The following is a 27,669-nucleotide window of genomic DNA, read 5'->3' on the forward strand; positions in this document are numbered from 1 at the left end:
ATATACACTAACTAAAAGATCATTACATCATTTTGTTTGGATGTTAGGTTGATTGCTTGCTGCACCACAGTTTTAACATGTTCTGTTTGTCTAGATGTCTAGCAATATGTATCTTTGCTAATGTCTTTCTGTACAGTTTCCTTTAGGCCAGATAAAGCTTTGGGAGGCGAAAGTTGAAGAAGTTGATAGGTCCTGTGACTCAGATGAAGATTATGAGGCCAGTGGCCGCAGTCTGTTATCAACCCATTACACCATTGTCATCCATCCTAAAGAGCAAGGACCTACCTATCTTCTTATAGGATCTAAACATGAGAAGGTAGCAAATATATTGTCTTTTTGCAAAATGGCTGTGATCACTTAATTGTTGTAAATATTTTAGGTGGGTAGCTGTGTTGGTCTTCAGTAGAACAGCAGGATTTGAGTCCAGTGTCATTGTAGAGAACAATAAGATTTTCAGAGGGTAAGCTTTCAAGAGTCAGAGCTTCCTTCTTCAGACACGAGTGTAAATAGTTGCTGTAAATAGGTTTCCTTTGAATATACATTCTTCAGGAAGTGGTGTTATGAGAGAGAATGAAATCTTCCTAAAGCAATCTTCACATGTATTTAAAATATTTTTGAAGATCTTGACTCTGTTGCACCAACGGTCTGACTAAGGCAGCTTCATGTGTAGTTTGCTTTTTGTACATTGTTTTGTCTTTACCTTTCTTGTCTTCTCTCTTTTTTTCCACATTTCCATCCTGCATCTAATGTACATTATTTTTTTACTATTTTGACTACACACCACAGGGTATGTAATGCTAACTTGGCTGCTACTCAGAATGTTTGTGTAATTTTTTATCTTTTTTAAAATTTTCCCATCTCTGGGAGTTTGCATGGGCAAGCGGTTGAGCAATGAACAAGAAAAAAAATCTCTGCAAAATAGGGGGACTTTTTGTACAAGGGAAATGAGCAGAGATCCAAGGATAACTACCTGCTCTAGCAATGCTCAACAACAGCCACATTTTAGGTTTCACATGACATTTCATTTTCCTTTATAAATTATTGTGGTTCATTTTAACCTCCCTTCAATCCAAATGTTTGTTGCATTGAATCTAAATACCTGTATAATCTCAGCTATTCTTCATGTGGGTATTTCTGGATATCATACTCTCAATTTATAAAATATGTTTAAAGCAGTTTACAGCAATAAAACATGCTGCAATAATTAAAAATGCATTGTAATGTCCATGTAGTAGACATTAATATTACAGTTAAAATGTATAGAAGAATATGGTCTTTTATATATGGAATCATGAGTGTATAGTCTTATAGATTGTGTAGTGGTTGGAGTATTGGACTAAGATCTGGGAGAACCAGGTCCAAATCTCCACTCTACCATGGAAACTTGCTGGGCAATCTTGGGCCGGTCATACCCTATCAGCCAGGCCTACCTCATAGGGTTATGGTGGGGATAAAATAGAGACAAAGAGAATTATGTAAGCCACCTTGGGTCCCCACTGCGGAGAAAAGTGGAGTATAAATGAAGTAAATTAATAAAGTCTTTAAAAGCATTTTTTGGTTCAAAGATCAATTAACAAAACAGAGTTAAAAGTTAAACAAAGGGAATAATTTTATGTTTTGAAGATGAAATAAAGCTATATAACTGTTTTGTGGTCAGGGGGAAAGCTTTTGTATGTATAGTCCTTGTCTATAATTCTTCATGTTCAAACATTAATTCAGCTGCAGTTCATCTACATTTCAATATGTAAAATTATTATTATTATTATTATTATTATTATTATTATTATTATTATTATTATTATTATTCCGCTTTTCTGAGTAAGACCCAAGGCAGATTACACAGTGAAAGTGAAAATACAATATAATCAACAGCAAAGTACAATAATGAACAACAGTAAGGACATTCAGTGAAAAGGACAAAATATGATATGGTAGTAGAAAATTTGAAAAGCATAAAGCTAAGCACAGAGATGAAATCTTTCTGAAACAATGCATAACTATGCATAACTAATTTACACGGCATGTTTAGTAATGTGGAAAACTCCCTAGTAGGCATTTGTCTATGTCAGCAGACCGTACCCAACAAAGTAGCATACTGTCTCTGTCCTTTCCAATGCATCTGAGCTACTTCTTATGATGTAGAGCTGTATCCTGGGTAGAAAGCCCTCCTGAATAATTCAACTTTGCAAAGTTTTTGGAAATCCAGGAGAGTGAGAGTTTTCCTGACCTCCTCAGACAGGCCATTCCATAAGGTGGGGGCTACCACAGAGAATGCATGTACACAGGCAGCTCTTTATTTTGCCCAACTGCAGGGCAGTATCTGCAGAAAGCCCTGTCCAGATGAGTGAAGCTGGCATGGCAGAACATAGCGGGAGAGGCAACCACACAGATATGAGGGGCTGAAGCCCATGAAGGGCTTTAAATGTGATAATCATGAATTGAGCCTGGTAATCAATGGGCTTCTAGGCTTGTCTGAAGTTCTTTTTTGCAGCAGCATTTACTTGATTCTCTAGCAGCAGTGTTGAATCGAGTATAGCCCCTAGGATCTTAACGGAGTCAGCCAGGGTCAACTGAACCTCATCAAAGGTCGGAAACACAATGTCCTTCAAGATCTCTGCTTTTCCATCCAGCATCACTTCCATCTTGTCTGGGTTCAGTTTCAATTTGTTTGCTTTTAGCCAGCTCACAATAGCTGTCAAGCAGTGACTCAGTACCTCTACTGCATCATTAGAGGATTTGGATAGTGAGATATAGAGCTGGGTGTCATCTGGATATTGATGGCATTCAATTCCATGGCTACAAATGAGTTCTCCTAAAGCCTTTACATAGAGGTTAACTTAAAGGTATAGTCTGCAGAAGGTGTGGGGGGTCACCTTTGGGAAACCATGAAGGCAATTTGTCCCTTAGAAGTACTCAAAAAGAAAATACATTGGTCAAGTATTGTTGTACTGGAAATTGCGAGTGTATAAATTGTTCACAGTACACGTTAGTATATTTAACAACTGGTGTATGTTGTAAATCATAACTTATAAAGAATATTCTTTTCTAGGACACTTGGCTTTATCATCTGACAGTTGCTGCTGGAAGCACAAATATAAACGTTGGGACAGAATTTGAGCAGCTTGTCTGCAAACTGTTAAATATTGAAGGGGAGTCGAGTAAGTCTGTCTCCTGCATTGTATATGATGAATTCCTACTGCTCTGAATGTGTAGATGCCTTGAACATACCGGAACAAAAAAAAAATAGCTATTATTACATACCTTTTTAAAAAAAATTATGGATACAGACTCTTCCTGGTTTTTCAGAGCATCTACTAAGTGTGGTTTCCTCAAGCTTCTTTACACAGGCCTCTTTGTCTTATACACAAACTTTCCTTGGTCTACACATGCCTATTACTTGGGATCTCATGACCTAACAGGTAAAGGTGCTTATGATTTTCTGTGCTTTCCTGTCTTTTCCTTCCTCACCAGCAGTCCTTTCTGACCTTGGAAAATTTTATTTCTGGGGTCATGAGACCCATATGGCATGACAACCACTTGGAATGGGAAGTTTCAGTGGAGAGAATGAAGAGAGCAAAATTGATCCCTCCTGGCTCTTCCATTTGGAATTCTGCTGATGGAAGAGGAAGATGGGAGCAATTTCATCCCCCCATTGCTATCTTGCAACCCACATGCCTGTGGCTCCATGACAATCCCACAACCCCCATGATAATATTCCAGAGGTCAGAAAGGACTATTGGGAGGGGAGGGGAAAGACAGGAGAGGGAGGAGAAACCCAGGAAGGTCAGCAATCCTTGCACAGTCCTTGCATTGTTCTTGCACTAAATCTAACCCATTACTGTTAACCAGCTGCAAATGTATTCAGCACTGTCCTAACTGCTGCATTCATGAGGATTGCTGTGCATTGTATCTAAACTTTTTCTAAACCCAGGTTAATTTTTTAATGTCTGTGATGTATTGCTGCCATTAATTGACCTTCTAGTAATGTAGTGATGGTTAATATAGTTAGGATTTCAATCCAACATCCTTAAAGATCGTCTTCGTCCTTCTGTGCAGCCCCACATTGGGACTGCGCAGGCGCAGGCCAGCCGCGGAAAAGATTTTTCTAGCTTTCAGAGATGTGAAGGGGACGTTCGGATCCACCGCGCATGCGCGTCGGTGTTCCCGCCAATTTTGAATGCATATATATCCGAACGTCCCCGGCATTCCCTCAGTTCCTTTTTCGCCGCCGTACGAAAAGGTTCTGTTGTCTAGCGTTTATCCTCTCAGCGTCTCTTCGGAGTTTTGGATCGTGTTCTTCTGGTCGGTATTTTTTCCCCTTGTCGGTGGGAGATACCGTTCATTATGTCCCAAACTTCTTTGTTTAAGAAGTGTCTTAAGTGCGGCACTAAAATGACGCACTCGGACGGCCATGAGCTCTGCCTCATCTGCCTGGGCGAGGGGCATGTTGTCGAGCGCTGCTCCATCTGTATGTCCTTCACTCCGAAGGCAAGGAGTGATCGGAAGGCCAGGCTCCGTGCCTTCTTGTGGGATGCTAACCTTCTCCCCCCCAAGCCATCGGGCTCTTCGGGAGATAGACCCCGCTCCGTCGCCGGCGCCGTCTCGTAAGTCGCCAGAGCAGCTCCCCACGGAACCGACGGGGCAACCCGTTCCGGAGGCCCGACCTGACTCCGGTTCCGGGGATCGTCCTTCCGACCGGAAGGCCAAGAAGCGTTCCGCATCCAAGCCGAAGTCCTCCTCCAAGCCCTCGGCCGCAGAGGCTACTTCGGAACCTCAGCCCAAGAAGGCCAAGACGAAATCGAGGGCCAAGGGCCGTGCTTTATCCCCGGCTCCGACTGTGCGACCTGGTACTCCATCTGGACCGGTCCTGATCCCTGACGATGTGGTGAGTCTCCACACCCCGTCTCCTCCTTGCACGCCTCCTCCGTCGGTTCCCGAGGAATTCGTGCCGTTCCCGTCTTTCACGGAACCGTTCCAGTCATTCGAACGTTCCCTGCCTTCCGCCCCGGCGCCTTCGGAGGCCTCCGTTCCATTGCCGTCTACCTCGTCGGTTCCGATGCCTCTTCGCTGGCCTGCCCCGGTGCCTGCTCCTCTGCCCCCTTGCCAGCCTGTCGCGGGGATTGGGAACATGACCTCCTGGCAGGATTTTGTGGCGTGGTTCCAGCAGTCGCTGCCCTTCCTGCAGCATCCTTCGGTTCCGGTGGTTTCCGTTCCGGCTCAGCCAGTCGGGCTCCCGGCATCCGCTCCTCCACCTCCTGGCTTGCCTCTGCGACCGTCGGTTCCTGCGGCTTGTCCGTCGGCCCCGAGCGCCCACCGGTCTTCGGTTCCGACGCAAACCTCGCCGGAGTTTTCAGATTCCGAGGATGAGGAAGGTCTGGCGTCCCCGTCAGAGTGCTCTTCGGACGCGGCCTCTGATCCTTCCCCGGATGACACCGTGGGTGGGCCCCGTTCATCGTCCCCGAATGACGACTACAGGCTATTCTCCGAGCAAATGAAGCGGATGGCCGCCGCGCTGGAGATAGACGTCTCCTCCACGACCTCCAAGCCCAAGAGTAAGCTGCTGGAGGCACTGTATTCCGGGTCCCCCGCGTCGGTGGCGTTTCCCCCTGTGGAGGATTTTGTTGACAGCGCTCTCGCGCTCTGGCAAACACCGGCGTCCGTGTCCGCGACGGCAAAGAAGGTAGAGAGGTACTACCGTTTAAAACAGGATGATTGCCCGTACCTCTTCAGTCATCCGAAACCCTCGTCCATCGTGGCTGAGGAGGGTCAGGCTCGGTTCCGTTCCGGTTCCTCGTCGGCCCCGGCGGACCGAGAAGGCAGAAAGCTGGATGGCATGGGCAGGAAACTCTACTCGTCCGCGTCTTTGGGATTCCGTATTGCCAACTTCCAAGCCATAATGGGGTCCTACAATCTGTTCCTCTGGAAACGGCTGTCCTCTTACCTTTCCGATCTCCCCGAGGATCGCCGTCACTTGGTGAAGGCCCTTCAGGCAGAGGCCATACGGCTGTCAAAACAGCAGATGACAGCGGGCAAGGATGCTGCCGATTCCGCGGCGCGCTCGATGGCGACTTCGGTGGTCCTGCGTCGACACGCCTGGCTCCGGTCCACTGCCCTGCCGCCTGAAAAGAAGGCGAAAGTGGAGGATTTCCCCTTCGAGGGGCCCCAGCTCTTCTCGGAGAAGACGGATGAATCCCTCTCCCTGATGAAAAAGAATCAGCAGACGGCCAAGTCCCTCGGAGTCGCTCCCTCGGCTCAGTCATCGGGTCCGAGGTATCGTTATGGTCGGTTCCGATCCTACCAGGCCCCTTACCAACCTTACCAGCAGCGTCAAGGGCGCTTCTTCTCGGGCCAGTCCTACGGTCACCGATCCTATTCAGCCCAGCAGCGTCACTCTTCCAGGCGCTCCGGCCGGTCCAAGGGCAGGCAACAGCCATCTTCACCCAAGCCTTCGACCTCGGTGCAGAAGCCCTCGGTCTTCTGACTAAGCCTGAACGCTCCCCTGTTGGCCTCCGAGGACACTTCCTCTGCTGCCCAGTTTCTGGACAGGCTTCGGCCTTTTTTGCCCTGTTGGCAACGTGTTACTTCTGACACTTGGGTCCTGTCCATTGTGGCCCATGGTTACAAGTTAATGTTTACAGATGCACCTCCTCTCTCTCTCCCTCCCCGTTGTTCTACATGTTGTGATGTTGTGTTGCACAATAATGTTATGGAGTTGGTTAACAAAGGTGCTGTCCGGGTGGTCAATGTCGCTACTTCCCCATGGGGATTTTACTCCAGATACTTCCTTGTGGATAAAAAGGGTGGAGGTTCCCGGCCCATCTTAGACCTTAGAGGCCTCAACGGTTATTTGAAGGTTGAAAAGTTTCGAATGCTAACCCTGGCACGGGTCATGGAGCTCCTGGAGGTGGGCGTCTGGCTAGCCATTTTAGACTTGAAGGATGCCTACTTCCACATTTCTATATTTGAGGGCCACAGGAAATACCTGCGGTTTGTGTATGGGAATTCTGTGTATGAATATACCGTATTGCCCTTTGGGCTGGCCTCTGCGCCCAGGGTATTCACGAAGTGCATGGCCACCGTAGTGGCATACCTGCGGTCCCAGGGTTGCTTTATCTACCCGTACCTGGATGACTGGCTCCTGGTGGGACCCTCGCCTGACTCTCTCCGGGCCCATATTGCCCTCACTTTGTCCGTGCTGGCTAGGTTGGGCTTGGTGGTTAATGGGGATAAGTCTATCCTGGCCCCGGGCATGGCCATTAGGTTTATTGGGGTCCATTTCGATTCCCTGCTGGGCAGAGCCTACCTGCCTCCAGACCGGTTGGCCAGGCTTTCCGCTTTAGCCCGGCATTTCGTACATTGCCGGTACCAGACGGCCCTTTTGATTCAGACACTGTTGGGCCTTATGGCCTCCTCCACAGGGGTGGTTTTCTTTGCACGCCTGCGTATGAGGCCTCTGCAAAACTGGTTTGTCCGGAGGTACAACCCCCTCACCATGGGTCAGCACCAGAGGTTTTCCATCCCCAGGGTGGTGCTGCGCTCTCTGGCCTGGTGGACTGTCCCTGGAAACCTGTCTGAAGGTTGTCCTTTCGGCCCCTTCCTAGCTGAGGTCACGGTTTATACCGATGCCTCCAACTTGGGGTGGGGAGGGCGCTGTGGACAGCTTTCGGCTCAGGGCATCTGGTCCCCATCTGAGGCATCCATGCATATCAACCTTCTTGAGCTTAGGGCGATCCGTTACTCCCTCGCTTCTTTTGCAGATGCCATTCGGAACAGGAGGGTTCAGGTCCTGTCGGACAATACCACGGCCTGCTACTACCTCAACAAGCAGGGAGGAACGGTCTCGCTCAAGCTCTGCAAGGAGGCAACGACTCTATGGAATTGGGCCATGGTCAACAACGTCCTTCCCAGAGCCGTGCACATTGCCGGGGATCTCAACACCTCGGCGGATGCACTGAGCAGGGTGTTTCTGCCTCAGCACGAGTGGTCCCTAAACAGGGTTTACCTCGACCAGGTTTTCCGCACATGGGGCACGCCTTTGGTCGACCTCTTCGCCACTGCCCGCAACAAACAGGCCCCGCTGTTCTGCTCCCGGGCCGGCATTGGCCGCCACTCCCTAGGGGATGCCTTCCAAATACCTTGGTCCCCAGGGCTCTTTTATGCCTTCCCGCCCTTCCCGCTCCTGTACAAGGTTCTTTCCAGGATCAGGGCCTTCCGAACCCACTGTATCCTCGTTGCCCCTCGGTGGCCTCGCCAGGATTGGTTCCCCCTTTTACTTTCCCTGTCCCAGGGGCGATGCCTCCCCCTGCCTCACGCCCTGGACCTCTTAACCAGGGACGGGGTGTGGCATCACGATGTGGCTGTACTGAATCTGACTGCCTGGCTTCTGGGCAACCGGGAGTGAGCCTCTCTTCTGGAGTGCTTGGGGTGATCTTGAATGCCCGGAAACCGTCCACCAGGTTGTCCTATCAGAGGAAGTGGTCACGTTTTTCCCAGTGGTTGGCCCTGAAGGGGGTTTCTCCCTTTAATTGCCCGCTTCCTGTCATCCTGGACTACCTCCTGGAACTCTGCTCCCAGGGCCTTGCGTTTTCCAGTGTTAAGGTCCACTTGGCTGCAATCTCTGCCTTCCATGAGCAGATTGATGGGAAGACAGTTTTTACTCACTGGCTTTCCAAGCAGTTCCTGAAGGGCCTGTTCAAGACCTTCCCTCCTAGGGCCCATCCCATTCCACAATGGAGTCTCTCCCTGGTTCTCTCCCAGCTGATGCTCCAGCCCTTTGAGCCTCTATCTTCTTGTCCCCTACCTTTGCTCACTCAGAAGGTGGCTTTCCTGGTGGCAATCACGTCCTCTAGGCGTGTTGGGGAGCTGTCTGCCCTGCGGTGTGACCCTCCCTTCCTGCAGTTTTTCCCTGGTACTGTCATGCTCCACACTAGCATGGAGTTTCTGCCCAAGGTAGTCTCAAGATTTCACCTACAGCAAAAGGTGTTCCTCCCTTCCTTTTTTCCAACACCCTCATCCCCAGGGGAACGAGCTCTACACACGTTGGATGTAAAGCGTGCTTTATTGTTTTATTTGCACCGCACCAAATGTTTCAGGAAATCTCCTGTCCTGTTTGTGTGTTACTCTGGCCCTCGCAAGGGCTCACCTGCTTCTGCCCAGTCCATCTCTCGCTGGATTGTGTCTACGATTAAACTTTGCTATCAGCATGCTGGAGTCCAGTGTCCCTTGTTGGTTACCGCTCATTCCACTCGAGCGCAAGCTGCTTCTGCTGCCTTCCTGCGAGGGGTGCCGCTCCAGGACGTCTGCCAAGCTGCGACATGGTCCTCTGCAGACACTTTCATCCGGCATTACTCTGTGGACGTGCATGCACGACGTGACTCGGCTGTTGGCACAGCTGTCCTGCAGTCCTTGTTCAAGTAGACACTCACACCCGCCCCCATTGGTGAGATGCTAGTTACTCTCCCAATGTGGGGCTGCACAGAAGGACGAAGACGATAAACAGGGTTTCTCACCTGTAACTGTTGATCGTCGAGTCTCTTCTGTGCAGACACACATTCCCTCCCGCCTGCCCCGCTGTGAGTGTTTCGTTAACTTAGTTTCTCCGGCGGCTCAGGTGAACTGAGGGAATGCCGGGGACGTTCGGATATATATGCATTCAAAATTGGCGGGGAACACCGACGCGCATGCGCGGTGGATCCGAACGTCCCCTTCACATCTCTGAAAGCTAGAAAAATCTTTTCCGCGGCTGGCCTGCGCCTGCGCAGTCCCAATGTGTGTCTGCACAGAAGAGACTCGACGATCAACAGTTACAGGTGAGAAACCCTGTTTTTACTGCACAAGATCACAGGAGCAGCTCTGCAGAAATAAGTGTTTCAGATCTCTGGGTGTAGAGTACAGCTTGTTTAGGGCAAGATGAGAGCATTATTTTTGTTCCTCTGAATAAAAATGTGATATAGAGAGAGCTTTAACACCATTCTTTTAATTTACATTTATCCTTATTTAGTTTTGTGTTTTTTAAAAAGCCTTTTCAACTTACTTGTCATAGTTAGACATAATAGACAATCTGATGCCCAGTTTGTCATCAAAGATTTACATTTTTTACTCGGTCGGTAGCATTGTGATTTTACTAGACAGGAGTGGAGCGGGGGTATATTAGCATTTCATTAAAAGACAGTAGTATTTCTGACTCTAGAAGTATGAACCAGTACACATGCAGCCTCCTACTGCCTAGTATTCCAAATTATTGGCATGTATTTTATTTGGGGCTTTTCCCCTTCCCAAGAAATAAAACTACATGTAGGAGGTAATTGTTGCTATTACACAATACTATGATGAAAGAATACAGTGAAATGTTAAATTAATGCTCATATGTTTTATAATGGGATATTTGACTTCATGTTGGACTCCTTTGCATAGATCTTATAGAATATTGTCTTTTACAAGATGTTCTATGTACATGAAAATATCATTAGGAGCCAGTTGAAAATTTTGATTCCTGCTTTCTCCAGTTGAAGAGGCACTCCAAACAGCTTAGAATTGCCACAGTTTGATAAGATGTGCTGAACTAATGTGAAATAACACTTGTTTTGCTTGACATAGATTTTTTTTCTCCCAGCCTCTCAGATAGGGAGGCATCCTGCTCTTTGTCATAGCAAAGATGGGATTACTTCTCCTCTTACAACTCTACCATCTGAGGCTTTGCAAACAGAAGCTATAAAATTATTTAAGGTAAATTGTTAATAATCTTTTCTTTAACTTTTCCCCCTTTAATATGTCAGATACGTATTAGTTATGTAAAAAATTATGTCAGCTAGTTGAGCTAAAGAAGTCAAGGTTTGTTTTGGTGGGAGGTTTTTCTTGTTCACCAGCAGTGAGCAACTGATTCAGAAACTTTCCGTAAATCTTAGGGTTCATATTTAATGAAATAAATCATATACCTAATTCCAAACTTGGCCCCCAACTGTAGATCAAAAACATTTGCACAATGGGATCAAATACAGGAAGGAGTGATGCATCTGTAAGACCTGAGGAAATCCAAAACAAAAAAAATAAGGGGGTTAACTCACCAACTAATGGCAGGGTATGTCTCCAGGTGCACACATTGCAGCTGTAAACAAAATGCAAGTTTAAAGGGTTGGGGCAGATAGGAGGATTGGAGGAGGAAATGGCAGTGGGAGAGTTGGGAAAGAAGAGAAGAAGTAGCAGTGTGAGGATAGGGACAAGCTAGAGTCTTATACCTTGAGTCTTATTTATTTAATTATTTATTTACATTATTTATAGTCCACCTTTCTCACTGAAACTCAAGGCAGATTACACAATGTAAGCCAATATGATTAGCTGCTCACAATGCAATCAGGTATGGATTGCAGAAATTGGGTACAGACAGAAATCCAATACAGAGCTGAAACAATGCTGAAACAAAGCATAAACAGACATGGCATATTAAAAGTGAAATGTGTAACTAACTCATAACGTCCCTTATTTTGTACAGTGCAATTATGTTCAAACTAGTGATGCTATCGGTTTGCATGTAACAGATAGAATATTCATAGGTTGTAATATTTGCTTTCCCTATGAGTCAGGCACCTTAACTTGAAACTCTCATGTGTGTGCCTACACAATCAGTATTCAATATACTGAGCAGCCAAGGCTTGTAGCCACTGTTTGGTACGTGCTCAGAACATGATTATTTTAACCTTTTAATATCTCTGAATAACTGTACTTCCTTCCTTATAGCTGAAGTTGACTTGACTTTTTTATATGTCACTGTAATATATAGGGGTCTGACTCTATCTTAGAGTACAGTAGCATTGCAGAGACGTTAAGACAATGAATGCCTGTCCTTGTTCTACAATTCTCAGGTGGTTTTGAGAGAGAAGACATGCATCAAAAGGCTATTCACATTGAAACTCTTGTTTTTAAGTGATCGTTTCTTAGTAATTTGAAGAAATTCGTAATTAGCAGTTGAATAGGATTTGGGTGGATTTAGTGCATACATCACTAGCTCTAACTTTAGAAGTAAAGTAGCACGTTTGTTACCTGTATTTTTAAAGGTTTTGAAATTTATGGCCTAGATGAACTGTAATGCTTTGGAACATAATTGAATAATAACAACTGTGCTTATATGCCGCTCTTCTAGACAAATTAGTGCCTCCCTCAGAATGATGAACAAAGTCAGTGTTATTATTATCCCCACAATACAGCTGGGGCTGAAAGGAATGGCTTACCCAAGGCCACCAATTGAGCTCATAGCAGTAGTGGGAGTCAAACCAGCAAAGTGCTGATTAGGGCTGTGGTATTCAGGTTTCGGTTCGGGTAAAGATACCCAAAGCGGACCCGATTCGGCAAGCTTCAGTATTCCCGAAGTGGGGCCAGCATGCTGGCTCCGTTTCGGAATACCCAAGCAAAGCTTCCCGAAGCATTCGGAAATGCTTCGGAAATCTCCGGGGCTTGTTTAAAGGGCCCCGCCGCTGCTTGCAAGCAGTGGCGGGGGGCTTTAAACATCAACCCCCCCCACCTATCTTGCGGTGGCTCCGGGCCAGCTCCTCTGCTGCCGCCCGAGCCTGCGGGGTGGTGGGGAAGGCCAGAGCCACCACCTCTGGCCCTTCCTGCCCCTCAAATGGCTGTGGTGCAGCGGCAGCCACCCAGCCGATTACCCTCCCGCTGCCAGGTAAGTGGGTGGGGGTTGGAGGGGTCTCCTCAGGGTTGGGTGGGGGGTGGAGGGGTCTCCCCAGCGGGGTGGGAGTAGACGGGTTGCCCCAGGGAGGGTGGGGGGTGGTAGGGAGTTCCCCCCCTCGCTTCAGTATGCTCCAAATCTTCACGGGGCATACTGAAGCGATTCAATTTGGGGGTATTCTGAAGCGGGAATACCGAATCTCCCCACTCGTGCACAGCCCTAGTGCTGATTCAAAGCCCAACCATTTAACCACTATTCTGCAGGAGCAAATATAAAGTGTCCCATTAAAACAGCAAAAGTCAATAATAAAGCTGTATCTTTTGAATTTTGTATCTTAAACTCTGAAAGTCTGCTGAAATGTGGTTGCCTTGCATTACTTTGTAAAGCCTTCCCAGACATGGACTTTGGAGAGTTTCCAAAGTAAAGGTATTGTACAAGTATGTGATAGCAGTCTGAAGCTGGCAGCAGCAGCTAGCTGGCAGTAGAAACAAGAGTGAAGAATTGTGTGCCCTGAAGGCTTCCTTTTCCACTGTTCCATAGCTGTGTTGCAGGTATCTTAACATTTCATTCTTGCAAATTTTAAATGTCTCTAAATCAATAAATGTGATTTCTGTCATAGTCAAATCTGTGAAGCCATGAACAGGCAAGACAAATCTTTCTATAAACCTGAAAAGAGCCTCAAGTTTGCAGAAAAATCCGAACTGTTCAAAGGGGGAGAGGTTAATAATAGAAGCAGCGTCTGTACGTATTAGAAATTAATACCTAGTCTGTAGCCAGTGAAGGGGTTGCGAAGCAACCATAACAGTATTTCCAGCATTCAAACTTTGGCTTCTGTCAATAAATGATACAGAAAGAAGAAGGGCTCTTTTCAGGGCTGTTTTAGCCTTTGAGGGAGGACTCAGTGGGGCCAGGCCCACAAGCAAGCACCAGGTGACCACTGAGCTTGCTGCTTGCTACTGTTCAACATCAGTCACCCCACAAAACCCAGTGTTTCATGGTGGTTAGATTTTCAGACTAGGTTCAAATCTCTGTTCTGCTGTGAAAACACACTGCGTGAACTTAGACTAGTCAAACATAACCTACCTCACAGAGTTGTTGTCAGGGTAAAGCAGAGGAGAGGGGCATGATACAAGTTGCTTTGGATCCCATTCTGGAGAAGGGCAGGATATAAATCAAGCACGTAATAAAAATAGCTGAAGATGCAGAACAGATTTAAAAAGTAGGTTGGCTAGTGGGTGGGAAGAAAAGAAGGAAGCAGAGAATGGTGAGGATATGGGGGTTGCCAAGGAAAGAGGAAATAGTGTGGGAAGGACATACAAGGGAAAGTGCAAGTTCCCTGCTTATATGTTTCTATTTTATTTTAAATTGACATGTAGCTCCTCCAAAAATAAAAATGAAAAGGTTCTTGTTGAAATTTTCAATGAAAACTGGTTTTATAATTCTTTTCTGCAGACTTGCCAGTTATTTATAAATGCTGCTGTGGACTCTCCTGCAATTGATTACCATGTCTCTTTAGCCCAAAGTGCTTTGCAAGTCTGCCTTATGCATCCAGAGCTTCAAAATGAAATCTGTTGCCAGTTGATCAAACAGACAAGGAGAAGGCAGCCCTCCAATCAGATAGGACCAATCCAGGTATTGAAACATTTTCCTAACAGAGCACTCATTACACTTTCACTAAGAAGTGCAACTGTACATTAAGCTCCTTGGTAAATTTGGATTTTGTTCCTTAGTAAATCTGAAGAAAACTGGCTGCAGGATATCAGAGTAATACAATGCACACACTTGTTCTTTTTTTCTCTTTAGTTTATTCAGATTTACTAATATGGACTGCTATTAATCCAAGAGTATAAATTACTTCTGGTTTTTTTTCTGCAATTTCTGCATTTCTGTTGTATCTGAGTGCTGGTTGTTTCACATGGCCACAGAGCTAACAATATCCAGTTGAAATTGCTGTGCCTATTTATACCTACCTGTTTGGTTTTATACCTGTTTGGTTGTGTACATTTGGTTGTTTACATTCATTACCATGCATAAGGTTGTGTGTGCCATAATAAATAGGATGCAATATTAGGCCTATACTATTATGCAAGAAGCTTAACACTAGGCATAGTAGCAGCTGCACATTACCATAGCAGGCGGCAACTGTCCCAGTCCTTAATGGTTCTGTGCACTGGCCTTTCTCACTTCAAGTTAGATGAAATGTATTTTCCAGTAGTGCTGCTTGTGCAAATACTAATGCTTATGATAGATCAGTTATCAGAAATTAAGAAAATTGGCTAACACTATTCTATACAATATTATAAATATGAACCATTTATTTTGCATCAGAAGCTACATTAGATTTTGTTTCCCACAGTATTCTTGTGTCTGTATGAAACCTAAACTCAAAATTGTTACTTTCTGTTATGATATTTAAAATGGCTGAAAACAACAATAAGTTACCCAATGAGTCAGATTTTTTTTAAAAAGCACCCATGTTGGCAGTTATAGTATGTATATATAATATAAATAAAATACATTTGGATTAGTTAGTGCCTCTTTTACCCCATATCTTGGCTACCCTTCAGAGTTCACACAGTACTGCATCTGATCACACTGTTTCACCCATGTTACCCAGGCTTCACCAGTTTCCTAACCACACATTCCCTACATGCATTCTAAGCTGTACAATATCTCTTGTTTGTGCTAGGAGACTGTTTCTGCAAGAAAAGATGGACAATAATACTGTTTTCATTCCTTGTTCAGGCTTGGCAGCTTTTAGCGCTCTCCGTTGGACTCTTCCTTCCCCAGCACCCATTCCTTTGGCTACTCAAGCTCCATTTGAAGAAGAATGCAGATTCCAGGTATACATAAACATTATTGGAATATCAGTTCACATAAAGCTTAAGAATATCTTTCTAAACAACCTTTCTAAAGCAAAAGTTTTGGACAAAAACTAGGAATCGAATCTCAATCTATTATTCTAAACATAAAGATGGGGGAAACAGTACAGCAATATTTTCTGTACAGATTTTCTTACCAAATGTAATTTAACCATTGCTGACTGTTAATTTGTATGCTTCGTGTTTCATTAGCTGAATGAATGCCTTTGGTTGGCATTATTTTTATAAGGTTATGTATAATGTTATAGTTCAGTTGAACATTGTGGTACCAGAATAAAATTCAGTACAATATAAGGCCAACCCAAGTATCCTGCTATTTTAAAATTTTGAGCCCCCGTTTGATTTCCACACCTGTTTTTGAAGAGGCAAAAAAAGATATAAAAACACACCGCCATACATTATCTCCCTCAAAAAAAGAAGTATGAGGGGGAAGTTTGTGTTATATTTATACCATCATTCTGTATTTCATTTCTGAAGCAAACATGATCCTAAACAGGTTCTCAAGAGTGGATGGGATGGGAGATGAAAAGAAAGATATGCTAAGTAAATACTATGTTTTAAGAGTCTATGTTTGTGTTTAAGTAGCTTGTTGAAATTCATACTGTTCTTCATGCTCTACTGTTCCCAGAGTTCATGCTGTAAAGTTGTTTTGTTCTCACAGGACAGAATTTGGAAAGTATGCAATTTACTGTCAGCGTTGTGTAGAAAGAACACAACAGAATGGTGACAGAGAAGCCAGGCCATCAAGAATGGAAATTCTTTCAACACTTCTAAGAAATCCCTACCATCATTCCTTACCTTTCAGTATTCCAGTGCATTTTATGAATGGCATATACCAGGTACACCTTACTCTTTAAATAGTATTCAGTAAGATAGCAGTAGAAGGGGGAAGTGGATAAGAGTGCAGCCTGAGTAGAGTCACAGCTTTCTGTGTCCACTGAGTGTTAAGTAGGGTATATTGTATTTATTTGAAAGGATGACAATACAGAAAACAAGTCAGCCCTGTCCGGAGTCTGTGGTTCAGCCCCCGGACTTGCCAGGAGAAGGGGACAGGAGACAACCGGGAGGCAGCTGCCCAGCCACTCCAACAGACCCGCAGGGCCAAAACCTGCCAGCACCCAAGGGAGAGAAAGAAGCACCCAAGCCCCAGAGGGTCAGAAGGAGCAGGTGGAAGCCAGCCAGCCCCACCCTCCAGTGGGAGGCTAAGAGCCCTGCCAGGGGAAGTAAGGACAGCCAAACGAGCAACACAGCCAAACGAGCAACCCCAGGTGCAACTGCTTGAGGCAGCCCAGGCCAATGCTAGGAGGCAAAAGAGGGGTGTGGCCTGGCAGGTGGAGCCTGGAATGAGTGACAGGATATAAGGAAAGTCCACCCACAGGGGGTGGTGGGTTGTGTAGGAGTGTGATGGAGTGGAGGAGTGAGCGAATGATCACGCGCATGTGAGAGAGAGAGAGAGAGCAAGCAGTGGAGAGGAGGAGGAGGAGTAAGGCCGACAGCTGGATGGGGGCAGCTGTCATGTAAGGCTGCCGGGACAAGATCAGGTTGAGGTGGACTGAGAGGGTGAGGTATACCCCCTCTCCTTCCACAGAGCGAGATCCTGCATATTCCCTGAAGGTCCTTTAAGGCGGAAGTCAGGCAGGCCTGCGTCTCACCGGGCAGCATCCTTGGCAGAACCTGACATCCCTGAAGGTCCTTTAAGGCAGAAGTCAGGCAGGCCCGCGTCTCACTGTCTCAGAACCTGACAAGCCCAGCTCCCCCCCGCCCAAAAATAAGTCAGCCCACCCAAAAAAGCAAAGAAAAAAGAATAACCCTGAATTTAACCCTCTGCTCTCCACCCCTCTATCTTCTGGCATGAACCAGAAGGCGCAGAAGCACAGAGAAGAGGCTCCCTTCCCCGCCCCATTGGCTTGCAACCAGCCCAGCAGCCCAGCTGGTGGGAAGGGGTGCAGTACTTTCTCTGCCTCCATGGCTACTGTGGAGGCATTTACTAGCTGGCTCAATGGACTTAAATAGCCCAGTGAGGTGGGGGTGGTGCTACCCTCTCTCTGCCTCCAGGCTACCACAACACCCACCAGCTGGCTTGCTGGACTTTAGGCAGCCTAGCAAGCCAGATTGGGGGGAGGGTGTATGCATGTGCTCCTCTCTATCTCTGTAGTTGCTGGAACAGGCTCTGAGAGAAGAAAATGCCCCCCCAGTATATATACCCACATGGAAGAAGACCTCCCCTTTTTGCAAAACCAAAAAAAGGTGGGAAAGGTCGTCTTCATTTTGAGTGAATATGGCAACTGCTTAAGAATCAATGAAAAGCACTGTGTGGGTGAAGAAGTCCCAAATATTTGGAAGTATGGGGTTCTAATTGCCTCCTTATCAGTAAATGCTGTCACATTTGATCAGCTTTTCAGAACAAGTAGACTTCAATCCAAACTACTTACAAATTTGTAATTTGCACTATTTGTAATTAACGGTATTTCCGCCATCAAGAAAAAGAGTGGTGCTATTTTTTTAATATTTTTGTACAATGCTTTTAAATGTTTTATATGAAATGTTTTAATACTGTTATCCGCCCTGAGCCTGCTTGCGGGGAGGGCGGAATATAAATACGATAAAATAAAATAAATAAATAAATTCTGAAACATTTCATTTTTTTTGTTACTGTATTGTTGAATAGACTAGATGAAGGAGGAATGATTGTTTGTCTGTGTAATTGACTTATTAAATACAAAAATCAGTTTGCAGCAGATAGAATACATATAAAATCTGTTTTGCAAAACTATATAAACAGGCTAGCAGATTTGCAAAACCATTTATAACAGACTAGTTACAAAGCCTGTTGTGGAAAAAAATACAATGGGCACTAGAAAGGGGAGGGCGGGCAGGCAAGTGTTGCCTTCTCCTCCATGGCTGACTCCAGCCAGGTGAAGGCAGGGGGCAGACATTGCCACTTGCTCCGCTGCTGATCCCAGCCAGATGAAGGGGGGCGGGCATTGCCTCCTGCTCAACACCCGATTCCAGCTGGTTGAAGGGGGGTCAGGCATTGCCACCTGGACTGCACCTGATCCTGGCCAGGTGAAGGGGGGGGCAGGCTTTGCAACCTACTCCATGCCTGATCCTGGCTCAGTGAAGGGGGGCGGGCATTGCCACCTTCTCTGCTCCTGATCCTGGCTAGGTGAAGGCGGGGGTGGGCATTGCTTCCTGCTATGCACCTGATCCCAGCTGGATGAGGGGGGCATGGCTGCATGCTCTGCATCTGATCTGAATGTTATACTTTACCATCAGAGAAATATTGTTCAGGATGGTCCATGTCGCCCCCGGAAGAAGTGGTCAACACGAAACAAGCGTAGTTCACCGGAAGCTTGTAGGGCGTTAGAGACCCCAGCGGGGGTCTCCTTCCACCCTTGGACCCTGCCTGTTGCCACCTGCATCCTTCATTTAACTACCCGCTGCACTTGGATCTATAACTGGCAGCCAAGAGTTCATTGTCATCCAGATCCCCGGAACTCCAGTGCCACAAGTTTGGCGGAGCCACAGTGTATGAGTTGAGAGAATTAGTCATCTGACAGCGTTTAAACAGGAGAAAGGCCTTTTTGTTACACTGCGACTCGCCGGGGGATGATGCTCATATTTACTGTGTTTTCATTGCTTTGATTGTTGTTGATGATTGTTATATACACACTACTTTTGAATACACTTTATTTTTGATAAGTATATACACTTGATTTTGGTTTCAGTGTATGGTAAAAGAGTGAGAAATATTTTCTGTTGGTGTCCCTTGCCACTTCTGGCTTATTTTGCATCCATTTATTGTTGGGAACTGCCGCTGTTTTTGCACACCTGCATCTGATCCCAGCTGGGTGAAGGGGGATGGGCATTGCCAGCTGCTCCACTCCTGATCCCAGCTGGGTGAAGGGGGGAGCAGGCATTGCCTCCTGCTCCTCACCTGATCCTGGCTGAGTGATCGCGGGGGGGGGGGGGAGGCATTGTCACCTGCTCCGTGCCTGATCCCAGCTGGGTGAAGGCAAGGAGCGGGCATCGCCTCCTATTCCATGACTGATCCAAGCTGGATGAAGGCGGCAGGTCGGCATTGCCACCTGCTCCGCGACTGATCCCAGCTGGGTGAAGTTGGGGGTGGGTGGGCATTGGCTCCTGCTCCATGCCTGATCCCAGCTAGCCGAAGGCAAGGAGCGGGCATTACTTCCTGCTCCGCAATTGAGTGAAGGCAGCAGGTGGGCATTGCCACCTGCTCTGCAACTGATCTCAGCTGGGTGAAGGCGGGGGGTGGGCATTGCCACCTGCTCCGTTCCTCATCCCAGCTGGATGAAGGGAGGGGCAATGCCACCTCTCCACTCTTGATCCCAGGTAGGTGATGGCGGGGGGTGGACATTGCAACTTGGATATTTATATTTTAAAATCTGTTGCTCAAGCATTTGTGAGGGTTTTTTTTAAAAAAGTCATGTTACATATGCTTCTGTCTAGGTTGTTGGATTTGATGCTTCTACCACAGTAGAAGAATTTCTGAACACACTCAATCAAGACACTGGAATGAGGAAACCTGCCCAGTCAGGTTTTGCTTTGTTTACTGATGATCCTTCTGGCAAGGATATAGAACATTGTCTTCAAGGAAACATCAAGGTAAAAAAAAACCCTCTTTAATGAGGTCCTTGTATTAAGAAAATCTTAGTTTTACATAGTGTTTAAAAATGCTATATTCCTTATCACAGCGAGCAATCCTAAAGTCTACTTAGAATCATACTCAGAGCTATTCAATGGGGCTTGCTCCCAGGACAGGATTCTTAGGATAGCAATGTAATTTTTTTTTAACTTGTTGCATATTGTGAGGCGGAAAGCAGAATAAAATTAGTGAATAAAATTAATGAAGGACAGTGAAGAAACTTGAAAAAAGCTTGGAAATCCTTCAAGAACTAAAAGATGAGGAGGGGGGAGGTATTTGGCTTTAAAAATAAGACTCTCCAATGGACAAATATGAACACTCATTATATGCACCAAACAATGGCCAAAAGAAATTTTATATGAGATATTTCCAGAAATTATTAGACTTTCAAGAAGGAGAGATTCTAATTTTTGGCAATATGAATGGTGTCCTTGATTCAAAAATCGACAGGTCTACAAGGTTGGGGAGAGAATCCCCCAAAGTGTGTACATAATTATATGTCAGCCATGGAACTGGAGGATGTATGGAGATGGATACATAAAAAAGAGATTATACATTTTTTCAAACAGGCACCAAACGTATTCCAGAATAGACATGTATTGGGTATCTAAAAGTCTTCTGTCAAAACCAGACAAAGCAGAAATTCTCCCGAGGAGTACAGCATATCATAATCTGATAGAGATAATTTATCAAGGTGAAGAAAGAAAGAAGATGGAGATTGAACGACACTCTATTGCACAGCAAAAATGTAGGGAAGAATTGATAGACTATTTCAGAATAAAAACTACAAAGGATATCCAACAAAATCCAACAATAATTTGGGAAGTCAGTAAAGCCTATGTAAGATTATCATTGATAGCAATAGCATCTAAAAAGAAAAAAGTTAAGTTGGAAGAAAGGAGCAACTTAACTCAAAAATTGGAAAAATTGGAACAAGAACATAAAATTAGACTTAGATAACGGATAATAGAAAATGGAAAGAAATTAAGCTCTGAAAGAATCAATTAGATTTGCTAGAAACAGAAGCAATCCAGAAAAAACTGAAATATCTAAAACAAAGACATTTTGAAGCTGCAAACGAACCTTGAAGATACTTGGCGTACTGTCCGAGAAAAGAGAGAGAGAAGAGAGGGGTACCAGGAATCAGGGAAGGCAATCAAATAATTTACAAAGAACAAGAAATGAAAGATAAAATTAGAATTTTCTTATCCAACCTTTACAAAGAAGAAGCAACAAAAGAATAAGAGATGGAGAAATATCTGCAAGAGACACCGTTCAAAGAGTTTACAACCAACCATAGAAATATTCTAAATCAAGCAATAACATTACAAGAAATAAATTCTGCAATCAAAAACTTGAAAGCTGTGAAGGCAGCAGGCCTGGATGGATTTACAACAACTTACTATAAATGTTTTGAGAACGTATTAGCTATACCTTTGCAAAAAGTGATGAAGGAGATACAAGATACGAAGATATTACCAAGGACATGGCAAGAAGCAAACATAACTCTGATACACAAAGAAGGAAACGACCCATTAATACCACAATCATCCAGACTTGTCTCCCAACTGAATGTAAATTACAAGATATTTACGACTATATTGGCTGAAATATTAAGAAGATGCATTTCAGATGTTATTCATGAAGTCCAAACAGGATTCGTCCCGAAGAGGTACATGAGGGATAATATCAGATATCTCCTCAATGCAATTGAATATTCAAAAAGAAAGGGTGAAAAAACTGCATTTATGTTTTTAGATACTGAAAAAGCACTTGACAACGTGTCTTGGAAGTTTCTTATGAAAGTATTCCAAAGAATGACTTGTGGGACAGAGTTCCTGAATTGGATTCAAAGTATCTACACTAATTGGCAAGCGACAATTTTAGTTAATGACTCATTTATGGAAAAAATTGAGATAACAAAAGGAACACGTCAGAGATGCCCAGTATCACCACTACTGTTTATTATTGTATTGGAAATCTTGGCAATGAGAATCAGGCAAGAAAAAAGAATCACTGGATTAATGGAGGGGAAGAGACATAAAATGAAGAGCCACACAGATGATGTGGTCATATCAGTGACGGACCCATGTAATTCCCTGATTTATGTTATGGAACAAATATCAAGATTTGAACAGTACTCTGGATATAAGCTGAATAAAAAGAAAACAAAGATAAATCTGATTTTGACAACAGCAGAGGAACAAGAAGACATAAGGAGAATAACCCATTGTGCCATTACTACAAAGCCGATAAAATATCTAGGGATATATGTTTCAGCACAAAAAGGAGTATCTTTATAAGGATAATTATCAAAAGTTTGGACAAAAATCACTGAAGATTTGCAGAGATGGAAAAAATTGAAAATTTCATGGCTAGAAAGAATATCTGTGGTGGAAATGAATATATTACCAAAAATGAATTTTTTATTTCAAATGATTCCAATCTATATAAATAAAAAAACCCTAAACAAATGGCAGAAAGTAATAAACAATTTCATATAGAAATGGAAGAAACCAAGGGTAAGACTTAAAGTATTACAGGATGACAAAAAAAGAGGAGGACTAGCTGTAGTGAACCTCAAGTGATATCATCAAGCGGCAGCAGTAGTTTGGATAACAGACTGGATCATAAATCCGACTAGCAGAGGCATCCAGTTGGAGACAGAGGATGCCAAAGAAGGTATACATATCTATGGCTTAAGAAATCTCTGAAATCTATTCAAAAACAGGACGTGACTCATATATTAAGAGATAGGCTATTCAAGATTTCGATGCAGAAATAGACTGAGCCCACTGGTCTCCCCATTGATGTCTCCAGTAAATGCTTATGTCACAGTTACTAGAAGCAGAATGGATCAGTTCAGCAATGAGTCAATGATTAATAAGAAAGGGAATATAAAAAACATGGCAAGAAATTCAAGATCCAAGGTACAAATGTTCCATGGCTGATGTACCAAATGGTATTGAAGCTAAAAGAACAATTTCTTAAACAGGACTGTAGATTAAGGCGGGGGGGGGGGAACAGAATTTGAACAATTAATATCTGGAGACCTGAAACATCTTTTAGGGGAAATTTATACAATATTACTACAATACCATACAGAAATAGATCAAGTTAAAATCTGTATGATAAAATGGATGGAAAATTTTGGAGAAACTATTCAAATGAACCAATGGGAAGATCTATGGACCAAGGACATAAAATTTACAGCCTGTCAGCTACTAAGAGAAAATTGGTATAAAATGTTTTTCAGATGGTATATTACCCCCAGAGACATTGCGAGAATCACTAAGGGCTATAATGGACAGTGTTGGAAATGTTAATGCACAGATGCAACTTTTTACCATATATAATGGACTTGTAAGAAAGCGTGAAAATATTGGCTAAAGATACATGAAGAGATGCAGAAGATTCTTAAACAAAGATTTGAGTTGAATCCAAAAAACATGTTATTAAACATTCTCCCAAATAATCTCAGAAAAGAGCAAGGAGACCTTTTTTGTTATATGGTAACAGCAGCTAAGAGTATTATATGCAGTGAGACGGAAAGCAGATGCGTCTCTTAATCTGTCAGATAAGGATCATGAATATGCATCAATGGCTAAATTAACTACTTAAGTACATAATAGATCAATAGCTGAATTTTGGGGGAAATGGAGGGACTTTTTTGATTATTTAGGCCAGAACAAACACTAATTAAGGTGACTTAGTATGATTTACTAGAGAGATAAAAGGATGGAACACAGAGAATGATTAGTAAAATAGTAGATATTAAATATTGTATAAGTAACCAAGGAGAGAAGGAGATTTACAACATAACAAAGTTGCCCTGATGGCACTGACGTCCTGGCTGTTTCGCTCTGATCCGGGCCCAAACGGGACCCAAATGGCATTTTAACCCAAACGGGACCCAAATGGCCATTTGGGGCCCGTTTCAGCCGGGATCAGGACCAAAACGGGATCAGGATTGGGTCAGTGCCTGGCGGGGGACCCCTCCCCTGCCCAGCAGTGACCTGATCTGGGCCATTTTGGGTCCAATCCAGGCTAAAACATGCCCCAAATGGCCATTTTGAGTGATTTTGTGCCTCTTTCGGCCTAGATTGGAGCCAAAAGGGCCATGAGCGTGCCACTGCCAGGTGGGGAAACACTCCCCCATCTGGCAGCAGCCAAATCCGGGCCATTTTGGCCCAATCAATGGGTGTGGCATATGCTAATGAGTTATTCTAATGAGTTCCTGCCGCTCTTTTTCTACAGGATGATCCCTGGTTATTTGTGTAAGTTACTATAAGTCTCAAATTAACTGCAAGTATTGTTTGTATAAGCTTTTCTTTTCTTTTTTTAATTTTTTTTTTATTTTTTATTTTTCAATATCTAACACACAAAACTACTACATACATACATACCCTACAAAACAGTAACTACAAAAGACTACAATAGCACAAGGGATGGGAAGGAAAGGAGAAAAAAGAGAGAGGGAAGGGGGGGTGGAGAAAAAGGGGAAGGTAATCTACAAACACTAAACACTACGTTTCAATGCTTTCCCTTCATACTGCCACAGTAAAAAAAATAGCTTAATAAGATAGTGACGGAGTGGTTGATCATACAAATTACAAATTACAGCTCAAATTAAATCTTTTTCCCTCCCCTGGGCCTCGGGCGCAATTCCCTCTGCGCAGCTACCGCCGGAGCGCTCATTGCCTCCCCCCTCCCTTCAGGCTTCGGATCCTCTTCTTTTTGCTTGGTATCTGGTCCAAATTCTGGATTTATATCCACAAAATCCCTTAGCTGATCTTCCGAATTAATCTTGTAAGCTTTATCTTTATAACTAAACCAGATTCCTTCCGGGAGTAGCCATTTGTACTTTATATCCCGTTCCCTCAAAAGAGCTGCCAACATCTTGTACTTAAATCTTTTCTTCCGCACTAAAAATGGAACGTCCTTCAATATCTTGACTTTATTTCCCAGAAAGTCCAATTCCGCGTTATATGAATTATATAGGATACTTTCCCGGACCCTCCTAGATGAAAACTCGATAACAATCTCGCGAGGCAGCTGCCGCTTCGTTGCATATTTTGAAGATGCCCGACGGACTCCCAAAATGGCGCTTTTCACTTCTTCTTTAGTTGCCCTCGCGGGTGTCGCTAAAAGTTCCGAGGCGAGATCCCATAAATCCTCTTTTTCCTCCTCCTTAACATTCTGGAGACGCAAAACGGTTTGTGTTCGCTCCACTTGCAGTCCGATCAGCTAGTTTTCCACCAACTTTAATTCCCTGTTCGTTGCTCTCGTAAGTGACGCACTTTCCCGGGCAGACTTCTCTGCCCCCCCCCCGCTGCTTCTTTAATGGCTTTCACATCGCTTTCAATTAAGCCCACCCTTTGATCTGTTTCATTCAGCTTGTCAACAAAGGGTTTTATGGCTTCCATAACCGCTCTTTTAACCAGTTCTTCAAGCGTCTCGCCCCTCTGCAAGGCCGCCGTAACTGACTTGCCAAGAGAAGGACTCTGCTTTCTTGCTGCCATTTTAGGGGTGGGGGGGGAAACCGCCAATCTTCCGAGACTCTATGAGGGGGGAAAAATCCAAGTCTTCTAACCTTCAGACCCCACCACTCCTCACAGCGCTTGTAGTAACAGAAGGGATTCGCTTACTTATAGGCTTTTCGCCTAATCCTGCTCCTTGCTGTTTTCAATAGCCCGGCAGCACACTGGGTGCCGCGCTCGTCTGCCGGCCTCCGTTTGTATAAGCTTTTCTATGTACTTTCCATTGCCAAATCTTATCTATTTCAAAATAAATTATTTTTTTAAAAAGAAAAAGAAAAAATGTGTACATAAGTAAGTAAATTTATTGTATAATAATAGGTATAATAGGTCATTACAAATCACAAATAGCAGAGAATATAAACAGCAACATGTGTACATGAATATTTTCTTTTCTTTTTTGGTGATCACAGTTTATTACTTTTGGTGATTGTGATTTGTATGTATGACAGCTTCTTCTGTGGTGTTGCAGTGTATTGCTAAACTTAGAAACGTCTACAGTCTCAGCACTAGTGCCCTTCTCGGAGGATGTAGTAGTGGTGTGAAGACTTTCCATAAGATAGTGCCAATCCGTGCCCCTTGCTTTCATAATTTATAGAAGCATCAAGCAGAAACATTTCCCATAGAAGCTACATGGTCCTACTTGTAGTTAGGTATCCTAAAAGTGCAGATTAAGACTGGTAATTATTGCAGAAAAAAACAGTCCTAACAAATTTTCTTTTGGCTTGTTTGTGCATAAATGTGTTCTGCCTCGTGATTTTCTTTGTAGATCTGTGACATTATTTCCAGATGGGAACAAGCTTCTAAAGAGCAGCATCCTGGAAAATGTGAAGGCACAAGAACAGTACGTCTTACATACAAAAACAGGTATAGAATACCAAGTTTACCTTTAAAAGAAAATAAGAAGAGCCCTTAGGATCAGACTAGTGGTCCATCCAGCCCAGCATCTTGTTTCACACAGTGGCTGACCAGCTGTCCTGGAGGGCCAACAAACAGGGCATAAGAGGCCAAGGCCTTCAAACCTCTGGGTGTAGAGGTTCCCTTTAGGTATCTTGGCTAGTACATTTTGATGGATTTAGCCTCCAAGAATCTGTCTAATCCCCTTTTAAAGCCATCTTGCTGGTTGGCTGGCAATAGATGCTTGAAATTAATTCCAGAATTTAATTAGTCATTGAATAAAGAAGTCCTTATTTTTGCCCATCCTCAATCTATTGCCTAGAATAGACGATCTCCGCAGGCATCTGGATCGGGGCAGATCGGCACTGCTGATTTTATTAGATCTGTCAGCAGAGTTCGATACAGTCGATTATGATCTTTTGACCCACCATCTTGCTGATGTGGGGATACAGGGGACAGCGTTGCAGTGGCTAATCTCCTTTCTCCATGATCGGCTACAGAGGCTGGCGCTTGGGGATAGGTTATCATCCCATAGGCCGCTAGTATGTGGTGTGCCGCAGGAAGTGATACTCTCCCCATTATTATTTAATATCTACATGTGCCCCCTCGCCCAGCTGGTGCGGAGTTTCGGGCTTATGCTTATGCTTATGCAATATGCGGATGACACCCAGCTTTATCTGTTGTTGGATGGCCAGCCTGGATCGACACTGGGTGTCCTGGAGCGTGCTTTTGAGGCTGTGGCTGGATGGTTGAGACAAAGTCGACTGAAGCTGAACCCTACGAAGACGGAAATCATGTACTTGAGTCATGGAGGGATGGTTTCGGGACCCGGCTTCCTACACTCGATGGGGCAGTGCTTACACTGGCCCCGAGAGTTAAGAGCCTGGAGGTGATTTTTGATCCCTCCCTGAAGATGGAGGATCAGATCACTGCGGTTGCCAGGTCTTCTTTTTACTATCTTCGACAAGCCAGGCAACTTGCCCCCTATCTATCATCCCGTGACTTGACTAC

At 44.4% G+C, this 27,669-nt stretch overlaps 1 protein-coding gene across 1 annotated transcript in view; it reads left to right on the top strand.

Moving 5' to 3' along the window:
- Nucleotides 1–27,669, top strand: part of PLEKHH2 (pleckstrin homology, MyTH4 and FERM domain containing H2) — a 117,033-nt gene that overhangs the window by 78,097 nt on the left and 11,267 nt on the right. Inside the window, exons 17-24 of the mRNA XM_054997552.1 lie at nt 137–316; nt 3,050–3,158; nt 10,613–10,725; nt 14,126–14,305; nt 15,419–15,516; nt 16,217–16,394; nt 20,029–20,184; nt 26,531–26,628. Coding sequence (XP_054853527.1) covers nt 137–316; nt 3,050–3,158; nt 10,613–10,725; nt 14,126–14,305; nt 15,419–15,516; nt 16,217–16,394; nt 20,029–20,184; nt 26,531–26,628 — 1,112 coding nt within the window. The remainder of the gene's footprint in view (nt 1–136; nt 317–3,049; nt 3,159–10,612; nt 10,726–14,125; nt 14,306–15,418; nt 15,517–16,216; nt 16,395–20,028; nt 20,185–26,530; nt 26,629–27,669) is intronic.

This window comes from Eublepharis macularius, chromosome 1, assembly GCF_028583425.1.
Source record: "Eublepharis macularius isolate TG4126 chromosome 1, MPM_Emac_v1.0, whole genome shotgun sequence".
Classification (NCBI taxonomy): domain Eukaryota; kingdom Metazoa; phylum Chordata; class Lepidosauria; order Squamata; family Eublepharidae; genus Eublepharis; species Eublepharis macularius.